This window comes from Atta colombica, unplaced genomic scaffold (assembly GCF_001594045.1).
Source record: "Atta colombica isolate Treedump-2 unplaced genomic scaffold, Acol1.0 scaffold224, whole genome shotgun sequence".
Classification (NCBI taxonomy): domain Eukaryota; kingdom Metazoa; phylum Arthropoda; class Insecta; order Hymenoptera; family Formicidae; genus Atta; species Atta colombica.
The window spans coordinates 531,169-543,284 of record NW_017259321.1 but is presented as its reverse complement, the minus strand read 5'-3'; the positions used below and the strand labels follow the sequence as shown (position 1 = coordinate 543,284).

General features: G+C 31.6%; 2 protein-coding genes across 4 annotated transcripts in view; both read left to right on the top strand.

Moving 5' to 3' along the window:
- The window catches only part of LOC108688052 (ankyrin repeat and protein kinase domain-containing protein 1-like), a 9,533-nt gene extending 5,494 nt beyond the window's left edge, over positions 1–4,039 (top strand). For all 3 annotated transcript variants that reach the window (XM_018194136.1, XM_018194137.1, XM_018194134.1), the window contains 3 exons: positions 1,167–1,410; positions 2,313–2,929; positions 3,120–4,039. In XM_018194136.1, the coding sequence (XP_018049625.1) occupies positions 1,167–1,410; positions 2,313–2,866 (798 nt within the window). In that variant the 3' untranslated portion in view covers positions 2,867–2,929; positions 3,120–4,039. The remainder of the gene's footprint in view (positions 1–1,166; positions 1,411–2,312; positions 2,930–3,119) is intronic.
- A 3,042-nt stretch (positions 4,040–7,081) lies between these two features.
- LOC108687988 (NADH-ubiquinone oxidoreductase 49 kDa subunit) lies at positions 7,082–10,078 on the top strand. Its single transcript, XM_018194037.1, has 4 exons — positions 7,082–7,230; positions 7,352–7,785; positions 8,297–8,768; positions 9,269–10,078. Exons 1-4 carry the CDS (start codon positions 7,103–7,105, stop codon positions 9,672–9,674), a joined length of 1,440 nt encoding a protein of 479 aa, XP_018049526.1. The 5' UTR covers positions 7,082–7,102; the 3' UTR covers positions 9,675–10,078.
- Positions 10,079–12,116: the final 2,038 nt, after the last annotated feature.

The following is a 12,116-nucleotide window of genomic DNA, read 5'->3' as shown; positions in this document are numbered from 1 at the left end:
GAGAAGGGATGCTTGCGAAAGAGATATATTTGCATTATTTCTCTTTCTTTAACCTTTATCTTTCTTTAATTTCTGAAACATCTGCTCATGCATGTTTACGATTACATCGATTATATTTCGACTATACGAGATATTTGTTACAAAAAATATACATAAAAATTTAGAAAATGAGGAGATGTGCAGTACTGTTCTACAACAATTCTTCATCTAATCTCATTTCATATTTATATTATTAAAATATAATTATTTATTAAAATAAATTATGATACCTAAAATTAATGTGATTTAAATATAAGAATTGATAAAATCTAGCAAATCATATAATAAAAATTGGCTACCTTATGGTGTTACTCTTATTATAGATCTCTCATCATCATAAAACATCATTGAATTTTTTCTAAATTAATTCTCTAATGTTTGACTTTATAGAAAAAAAAAATTTGCATTAAGAGATATAGAAAAATTTTTAATTTAAAAAAAAGTTAATAAATTAAAGTTTAAAAGTAACTAAATTAAGTTAAAAATTAATACATTTAAAATTAACTAAGTTAAAAGTTATTACGTAAAAAGTTATTTTTAACTTTTTTTTTAACTCTTGACGTTTTAACTAGTTACTATTACCCAACCCTGTCGATATATTTCTGATATTGAAAAAATATGAGCGTGATTACATGAAAGCTACACAATTGTATCGTGAGAGATTTTCAGATCGCCGACATCCGAGTAATGTAGAAATTCGAAATTAAATTTAACGTTCGGCAAGGATATTTTGATCAACATCGTAAGCAGCCCTCAAGAGAGATTCTCTCTTACAAGATTCTCTCTTGATCATTAATTAAACTTTATTCTCATCGGTCCAATTTCGAATTATAATTGTTATAGTAATTGTTTAAGAAGAACTGCTTCACATTTTTAATATTTACAATGAATGCAATGAAGATTTATTTCCTTAATTTATGATTTAATGTAATTGCCTACAAACAACAAGTAGGTCATATTAATGGCATATTGATTACAATTACTTTACTCTCTTTTCGAAACAATTGCGTCACTCAAATTTCTTAAAATTCATTACTATGCTCAACATACAGTAACTATAATTACATGTTACGTTTGCATTTTCGCAAACTCACGGGGAGCTGATTTCTCAACCGTGAATGTCGCAGGGCATTTCTTCGGTGCTTCTGCTGCTGAGTTACGGTGCAGATGTGAACGCGACGGCGGACGCCAGGCACGATTACCGAACAGTGCTGCATTACGCGATTCTCGGTGGCGATCCGGCGGTAATCAATCTCTTGCTTAAGCAAGGCGCCCGGTTGGATCTCGGGCCGGACTACCAGAAACCGACGGCCCTGGATTTGGCCATACTCAAGGGTGACCCGTCGATCGTCGAAATGCTGCTCGAAGCGGGTGAGTCGCGGTATCTCGGACCGATAACGCTGGCATACGGCCGAAATTGCGCGGCATCCGAAGGCCAATTCATGCGCGTTCGGTATTAAATCTATCCACGTCGTAAGACTTTTTTTTCCTTGTGATTGACCTTGCGATCATGTTGGCCAAAAATTGTTCTTGATAACGTTGATTTAATATTAATTTGATTGTAATGTAATAATAATATTAATTTGATGGTCCATGAACTATCGTTTTTATTTTCATAAGTTTGATCTAGCATTGCACTTGGAAATTATATCTGAATTTATTCATAACTATAAATTTTATCTAAATATTTCAATGTCCTTACGGAAATCTAAATACTGAATTTAAGTTAATTAATCAATTTAATAAAAAGATTTACTGAAAGATAGTAATTAATTACTTATTTTTAATGTTAAATTGTTTCAATATTTTTAATTAGTATTTCAAAGTATACACACGATTAGATCACATTCGTGTCTTAAGTGTTTTTTTTGAAATGGTATATACATATAATACTAATAGAATCAAGAAATTAGTTATATACAATTTACAATACTCTATATCTCACTTTTTAAAGATATTAATTAAAGTATTGTATGATTCACTTAATAATTTTTGTGTACTTATAAAAATGATGACAATTAATCCGGAATATGAAATGTGTAATGAAAAAAAAATCATCGTGTATACTAAAAGGATTGATGATTAAGTATTAAATTTCTGTAAGAGTAGTGATAATAATTTAATCCAGCTTTTATTCTCTATATGTTGCGTATTCATATTTACGATCTTAAGAAATTCTTTATTCAATATTGTTTCATTGAATTAATATTGTTAATCAAATAAAGTCTCATATAAAGAAAAAAGAATGCAGTTTTTCGTTTGCGATTTTCCAGGCGCGGATGTGAACGCCACTTCGCCGATCATTGGTTCCCCATTACACGTGGCATGCGCGGATAATATCCCGAACCGGCTAGAGATCCTGTGTATGTTGCTGGAACGTGGCGCCGATCCCAATCTAGTGATACGCAGCGACGATGGACCGGCGTTAAGGCCGGTGCTCGCCGAATACGTCGCTTCTAACGAGAACCCATCGGTGGAGATAGTGGCGTTGCTGCTGAAATACGGTGCCCGAGTAGTGATCAAGACACAATTTCGTGATCCACACGGTATCCTCAATTCTTTGCAGAATACGGCCGATAAGCCGCGATTGCTACGCGCATTATTGGAAGCGGCGGAGAGCTTTGATCCCTGTATGATACGACGGTCCAGCAGTTTGACGGACGCACAGAAGGCTTTGGTGATGGAGGCAGCTAAAACTCCGCTGCCGTTGACCCATCAAGCGAGATTAATAGTCCGCAAACTCTGCGGTACCAAGCTACCAAAAATTGTCAGGAAACTGCAGCTACCGCAGTCATTGCATCGTTACCTCCTCTATGACTACTACTAGCCGAGAGTTAAAGTTTGACAGGAGAGATGATATTATATGTCGGAGTACTTCCTTGGATTTTCGGTAATTGCGAGATTCTTATATTCCCGAGCTTTATGCTCGAAAATAATTTTAAGCAGCCTTTATACAATCAATATTATATAAAAAAATTTTAGTCTTAATAAATAAAAATTTTTTTTATTATTTAAAGCTACATGAAGAAGGTATTATAAAATTTTAATTTAATATTGACCAGTGTTGTTTTGTTTTTCAGAGCTTCAATCTCATCAAAATTATAGATTTGAGATAAAAAAGATGAGTATTATCTCGCTAGAAACTACATCGGAATCGATAGTATCGAAGTTGAAGTCAATTTTTTTAAAGATTGTTGGAGACATGGAAGATAAAATATTTGCACAAAGTAGATATTGTGAGTTTACATCAATTCAACGAGTATAATAACGATGTTGTCAAAGCAATGACCTCTTGTTTCTACTTGCAATTAGTATTCTTCTTTTGTACGATGCATAAAAAGTGATATAAGCTTAGACAGTAATACATATATATTTTGCCTGTACTCGTTATGATTCTAGTCACCAAATGTACGTTTTGTATGTATGTCTTTCTCTCTACTTTCTATGTTGGGAAGACCATTAGATAGAAGTAATGCAAAACGCGTTATTTCCGTTGCTCAAACGCGTGAATGGCCGAGATTCTGCACTGAAAAAAGTCTAGTAATAATCGGTCTTAGATAATAGTTTACTAAAGCTTTAGTGAAATAATTTCAATCAAATGTGTTCAATTAATATAATCAAAACCAAATATCTAAACGTTTATTTTACTTTTTTAATTATTTCCGAACGATTGATTACTATTATTATGTTTAGCAATATTTTTTAAATATTGCACTAGTATTGCTAAACAAAATATATTTGGTAGCTATTACCAGACTTTTTTTTCAGTGTGCGCTTTTCGCTAACATTCTCGAACATTCTCGCATCGTCAATCTGGAAATATTACGTTATCTCTCAAAGTTATATACAGCGAAGTTATACTCGTCGCCCCGCATAGCTGAAGAGGATTTCTTTCAATGATCGCGAAATGATTGATTTTTTTGTATCTTTACATATACGATGATATATACGTTCAGTGTACAATAAAGAGAAATAAAGAGAAATCAAATTGGAACGCTAATTCATCTATGCTTGATGAGAGCAGCTGCATGCTTGCAAGAATTGTGCGATGATCCCGCGATGTGCAGAATGTTGGTGCAACAATGATCCATACACCATCGCTATCCTCGAAATAGCAGCCTCAATACCGTGACTTGCGTCAAACTTTTGCAATCGCTTTGCCCGAGGAAATTCGAGGTTCCTGTACATCTACGCAAGTATGAGTTTAATGAGTACGGATGATTCGCATAAGTGTGAATGAAAGTCTCTCAAAACACTTCCTCAACTTTTAAAATAATAATAATGTTAATATATAAATAGATATTTAAGATACATTTGTGTGATAAAATTAATTTAACAAATAGTAAAATCAAATAAAAATAAAAATCATTACGTTAAATAAAGCTTGTGAAAGTCAAAAATAAAAATTATTTAATAAAAGAATAAGACGAATCGAAAAAAAACGTTAAACTAAAAAAGTAAAATTGAGCTCAACATCAATACTCAATAATATAATGCTTTGTTTGCAAATTAATATGTTGATCGTTTCGAAAAAGGCCGAGGCAATGTTCATATTCAATTGCTTACTGTTTTTTTTTGTGTTTCTGCCTGTTTGGCAATTCATGAAAGACAAGTATATTTCGTTTCAATTGATCGCAATACCTCGACATTATTCATGCAAATTTCCTGATTAGTAATTACTATGATATGTTAAAAGAGATTAATTTATAACTAATTATCAAAACTTTTTATTATATGGCTATCACTATCGTTATAAATAAATCTCTCTTAACTTTATCACAGTAATTTCTAATCAAAAAAGAAATTTGCATAAATAATGTCGAAATATTGCGATCAATTGAGACGAAATGTCTTTGTGTCTTTTAGCAATCGCCAAACAGGCAAAAATATAAAAGACAGTAAGCAATTATAAAAATTGCCCTGATCTTCTTTGAAACAATCAGCATACTAATTTGCGAACAAAACATTATATTAGTATTGATATTGAACTCAATTTCACTTTTTAAATTTATATATAATCTACATTAGTAGAAACGGGCGTTATTTATTCGTCTTTACGACGAGTAAGAGAATATAGGCATATAATGCTTAAAATTGTACCCTAGTAATTCTAAAGTAATGCGTTAACTGACATACTGTATGCCACTGAATCCTCGGAAAGTACGGAAATTCCATGGCGCTCCTCCAAGCTTGGTTTGAAATATCTACGAGAAACGACGGGACAATAGTCACCATGATTTCTCGTTTTGCGAATGAGCGAAGCGGAATTTCAAGTTTAGGCGGAAATAGAATCAGCAGTAAAAGGTCAAGATCCACGCGCTCGAAACTTAAATGATTCAAATTCGGGAAAGTGAATGCTTAAAACGAGATATGTGAATAGAGAGAAAGATCATCGGTCTTCTATTTATAGCAAATAAAATATATAAATTATCAATATATGGATATACGAAAAAATACAAATGCATAAATTTATATAATTATACCCGGTAAAAAATTTTTCATGCATGTATAAATATGTATAAATATGTATAAATATGTATAAATATGTATAAACATACATAAACACGTATAAATATTTCTAAACATGTATAATTATATATGAAATATGTCCATACGTGTATGAAATATGTTCATACATCTTTTTTTCTTTTGTAAAATTATTTTTTAGTGTAATAGAAATAATAATAATATGAAAACATTAAAAATAATTAAAAAAATAATTTTCGCACTATTTATTTTAGAAAAAAAATCAAGTTTGAAGAAATATACATATTTCATATATAATTTATAGAAAACGAGAATAGGTTGAAATGAATTGAAATAGATTCAGATTTTCAGAAATATTGATTCTCGAATGTTAAAATGAATGCTTTTCAATCCTGAATACATTTTTATTCATTTATAGGAATTGCATGGAGCATACTATATTTCTATGCCTTTCAGTCTAAAAATAATATTAGTTTTTTCTGTGCAAAAACATATAATTGTGAATACTGTTCAATTTAAAATTTTGAATAGGAAATGCAGTTTTTCAATCCAATTGCATCCAATTGAATCCAATTGAATTAAAAAAAAAGTATTCGCTATTTAAAATACGCATTCGGATAGAAAAAAATTTCAATCCATTTTACTTCATTCTCGTTTGCTGGTTATACATGTTTATAAATATACATGTTTATAAATATTTATGCGTGTTTATGTATGTTTATACATATTTATACATATTCATGCATGAAAAATGTTTTACCGGGTACAAATATTGTATGTCTTAATTATAATTTGTTTATATAAATTTTATATCTTGTATGTTGTTTTTGAAAAATAGTATCGTGATGCGAAATATTGACTTTTAAAAACAATTGATTTGATTACACCTAAAAGATCCCATTTAATCCCTTACAATCTATTTTTATATTCGAGATAAAAGAATCACATTATTATTACGTGATAAAATGCTAAAGATTTATCCAAGGAACACATCAAGTCGAGAGAAAGTCAAAAAGATGATTCTTATTGTTACAAAATTTAATTGTTTTAATTGATATTGATTTTTTGTTGATTTTTATTTCTTGGGTAACGGGCGAATCTTTGTAACTTCAATTTTAAAATCGTCTTATAAATCTGATCTTAAGATTTCATTCAATTAAGTGGATCATATACGTATATAATAGAATTAAAAAATATTTATTTTTATATTGCTGCATTATTCGCTTTCGTTAAATTTCAAACATATATTTATTTCATTTTAAATAAAAGAAATATATCATGTTCAATAATAAAAATTAAAATAGATATCATTATGACCTATATTATCATCATGACATCAAAATGATACAGTGGAAATAGTTTTAAAGTGATTATTAAAAGTCACTTTCGATCAATCACGATTTGTCTTGACATTATTGTATCTGTTGTTTTGCTTGGGGAAACTAATTGTAGTTAAGAGAAATTATATAATAAAATAATTGGATTCTTTTTTATCATAAAGAGGATAAAAAGTGGTTGACAAAATCAAACCTTATACCGACTGAGCCGCCGTTGTTGCATTGATCGCATTGATGTCATGCGAGATGTGAGCAATGTGAGCATCATGGCGGCCAGAGTGTTGGGTTCGATCTTGCGTAAAAACGCAGGATTTTTCGGCACTGGCAGGTTGCTGGCGCCGAATAATGCACCAGCAATCACTAATGTGTAAGTCAAATTAATTGCGCTTAAACGTAGTCTGTTATTAATCGCATATGTGTGTTATATAATGATATAACCTATTCGCCATACGACGTGATGGACTCTATTGACAATACATGTTTCGCAGCCAACATCGTAATGGTCATCAATGGAATCCGGACGGGGAATTCTTCCAGCAGTTCAACACACCGGTTCTGTACACCACGGAGAAGATCGATTGGACACCGCCGCAGAATGAGTCCGTCCTGGCTACTCCTCCCCTGGCGGAACAAACTATACAAAATTTGAAGATTAACTTTGGCCCACAGCATCCAGCTGCTCACGGTGTCCTCCGGCTGATCCTGGAGTTAGACGGCGAAATTGTGGTCAGCGCCGATCCGCATATTGGTCTCCTGCATCGCGGCACAGAGAAATTGATTGAATATAAGACCTACATGCAGGCATTACCTTATTTCGATCGCTTGGACTATGTCTCTATGATGTGCAACGAGCAGTGCTTCTCCATGGCGATTGAGAAACTGCTGAATATAGACGTACCTCTGCGCGCGAAGTACATTCGAGGTAAAAGCAATGCGTGAATCTTGTTCTGTTGGAATAACATGAAATCTGTTTTTATTTTTCTATTAGAACTATTTCTTGCTTTCATCAAAAGTATCAAACACATTTCTATTTTACTTTAAATCTTTTTTGAAGTGTAAACTAATTATCTACAGAAAATATTTATGGAATATGTTGGAATAAATATATTCTTTTATAAAAGATTCAAATATATATATAGTAAAAATAGCTTAAATAATTTTAAAATTAAAACAATAAGATGTAAGGCTAAGAATCGAGCAAGATCTTTAATGCTGAACTATTAAAAACAAAAATAAGCTAATTCTAATAAACGTTTCAAATGTTCTAATCAGGACATTCTCAATATTGACATAACTTACAATTTAAAATTTAGCCGATAGATAATATAATTGTCATCATAATTAATAATCTGTGATTTAAAATTGTCCGAGTCTGATTTATATTTTTACAAACCTGTAATTCAAGGCTCTCTGATAGAATTCTCTGCTTGCAGTTCTTTTCGCGGAGATTACGAGGATTTTGAACCACATTATGGGTGTTGGAACACACGCATTGGATATCGGCGCTCTTACGCCTTTCTTCTGGCTATTCGAGGAGCGAGAGAAGATGATGGAGTTTTATGAGCGTGTGAGTGGCGCCCGTATGCATGCAGCTTATATAAGGCCCGGTGGTGTCTCCTTGGATCTACCATTGGGTCTGATGGATGACATATATGATTGGGCCTCCAAATATTCTGCACGATTAGATGAGATAGAAGATCTATTGACAGACAATAGAATCTGGCGGCAGCGCACAATCAATATCGGTACTGTGACTGCAGAGGACGCGCTAAATTGGGGCTTTAGCGGTGTGATGTTACGAGGCTCTGGAATAAAATGGGATCTGAGGAAAGTTGCACCTTACGACGCTTACCACTTAGTGGATTTCGACGTTCCAATTGGCACAAACGGCGATTGCTATGACAGGTAGGTCGAGAGAATTGAATTATATAATTAAAAAAAGGTATTAAAATATAGAAAAACAAGATTACTAATATCTGTTTCTATCAATGCAGATTAATTTTAATTCAGTTTGATTTACTTTTTATCTTTTTTTAATTTTAAGAGGTTCTATAACTCTTAATGACTGTAGCGATATCGTTACATTATCGTTGCGCAACTTTTTTATTATATACAAAATCTACTAACAATGACAATTTAACAATATCGTACAGTCATTAAAAATTACAGAATAGTTTCATAAGAATTAGAAAAAAAACAACAATCTTTAAACAAGAAAATTAGAAATCAAAAGAAAAAAATTTGAATATTCTAACTGAATATGAATAGTGTTATACTTAATGTATCATTCTATATCAGTAATACACAAAAAATTCTAAAAATCTGAATGAATGAAAAATGGCATTATACAATATATGTAATTCTTAAATATTATTTATAACATTCGCAATACCTCTTGTTTTCAGATATCTATGCCGTGTCGAGGAGATGCGACAGTCGTTGCGTATCATTCACCAGTGCTTGAATCAGATGCCAGAAGGAGAAGTACGATGTGATGACGCCAAGATTGTGCCACCGCGGCGGGAGGAGATGAAGAATAGCATGGAGGCACTTATCCATCACTTCAAGTTGTTCACCCAAGGTTTCCAAGTGCCACCGGGAGCGACGTACACTGCCATCGAGGCACCAAAGGGCGAGTTCGGCGTTTACCTCGTTAGTGATGGTAGCAGCAAACCGTATCGGTGCAAGATCAAAGCGCCAGGCTTCGCTCATTTAGCGTGTCTACAGCACATCGGACCCAAGCACTTCCTCGCCGACATAGTCGCCATCATTGGCACGCTGGACGTCGTATTCGGCGAGATTGATAGATAATTTCCTAACAATCGATAATTTGTATAGCGTAGAAATATAAATTAAAATAAGTTATGTAAAAACCTTTGCATATGTTACAAGGGATTTACATATATTATATATAGATATTTAAGAAGTCGATATGCATGTTATATACATCCATTCGTGTAATACCGCGCATATAATATGACTATGCGATGAGTATAAATAAATATTGTATATATCTCGTTGCATGTAATAAAAGGACATGTGAATATAATTATTTAATTGTCGAATGAGAGACGTATTCGCGAATTCTGAATATATGAAATGCTAATGTTACACCTTAAAATGTCATCTATTTAATCGCTAAAGATTGTGTCAATTCACGCACGCGATAAGAACACACAGAACCGAGTTTCTTTTGTTCCAAATTATTTTCTTTTAATTAAAACAAGTAACAACTTACTGTGTGGCGTTATATCGCAGTACACGATGCATTTCTTCTGCACGCAAATTATAATGCAAAATGCAATATGATTAACAACGAGAGAGAATTACAAGATACCTTCATTACGCACAAAAACGAAGAAGAGGATGTCGTTTCGCAAATCTCTTCTTTCAATATGAAACAGCATTAATTATCTCTGAACACGGTTACATCTGGACCAACTATTATGGTGGAGTCGATCGAAGCGCAATAAAGAAATGAGTGACCTAAATTCTAAATTCCAAATCGCATTAACTCTGAAATAAGAAACTGGAAATGAGAAGAAATCTTTCAATTATTATTTAAATAATTTCAATATTTTCTGATGTTACATTAGACAAAAAATTTAATTAGATAAGTAATTTAAATGTATTAAAAATGTATTAAAAAATACATTTTTTTCTAGATAATATATATATTTTTAAATGTATAAGCTCGCATATAACATCTAAAAAATATTTTAAAACTTAAATATTTTTTTCTGTTTTATACATATATTACCCAGTAAGAAAATATTCTTGAGAAATAGCGATCATTGATGAATTCGATATCGATGGAAGTTCATTTTTATTCTTTCAGAACAGGATTAGCAGCTCGAGGAATATGTCAAAGAATGATCATTGATTTGCACTTGCTGATCTGTTCTTGTAGAAGGGAACCGGCAACACATGCAAGATACTGGTCGACCTCCATCAAGCATTCTATTTCATTAATTCATATCATGCTTATACGAATAAGTTTCCGTCGCCAAGAAAATCGAAAAAAGAGATCATGCCATAATACATTTCTCAGAAATTTCTGAGCAGTTGGGATTTGCACTTCAGATATCTGCGCAAGAAATAAAAACTATTTTGTAGCCGTGCAATCGATAGCGAAGTGATGAAGAAATATTTATGACAATCTTTTTTTTTTATCGCTAATCTGACGATTCGTCGAGATGATGGAACAACGCTTGCAATAGATGTCCGTTGTAGTTCATCTAATTACCGTGTTCTCTTGTCAAGCACGACAAGAAGTCAAAGAAGTCGGCTTTCTCTATTCCTTTCGCCAGTGAAAACTGAAGTTGAAGTTTTGCATGCACTAGCGAGACGATAATGATTTTCGAATTTGAAGCTCAAAAAACTCCTTTTACGAAAACACAGTGAGTTAGAAAAAATTTATGAAGAATTAGTCTATAAATTATTAGGCTACTCTCCAGTAGAGTGTATAATATAAATAAATGTTTTATTTAAAAAATTAAGACGCAAAAATTAATTTTAATTGCTGCACTGTATGTTATACTGTTTTATTACATTTCACTTTTTCATCTTCTTGATATTTAGTGACAATTAAATTTAAAAAATTATTTAAAGAGTTATTTTATTTTGAATATAATGTTAAATTTGATTTTCTAAAACAAAATAAAAAAAATATTTAACTGGAAACAAATACGTAAAAAAACACATTTATATACAATAGTTTTCATTTGAATATCACATAAGATAGAATCGTTTTCTTTCCAATTACGAAATTAAATAATTTCTTATTTAAAACTATTTGTCAAAGAATACCTTTGATGTGTTCTACTAATATAAATATACATAATTAGTACAAATAATAATATTTCGACAAAGCGGGCAAGAGGAGACTTCGATTTTATTTGCAAGAGTTTCTTATGAAGACAATTAAAGGAAATGTATGTATAATAAATAATATCGATTAGCACTAAAATAATGTTTTTGTTAATGAACATTTGTCTTATTAAGAACAACATTATCGGAAATGACTGGATATTATCATACATTATTATACCTATTGCGTATAATTAACTAAAAAAAGATAATGAAGTTCTCCACCTTCCATTTTCTCATAATGATTAAACTATTTATCGGTTTGTAGGAATTTCCATCCTCTTTAATTGTCTTTAAATGTCTATTTAGCAGCATTTTTTATTGATTATATAGGATTAAACAATCGTGCTTACAATTATTTATTTACAGTCATAAATTATAATA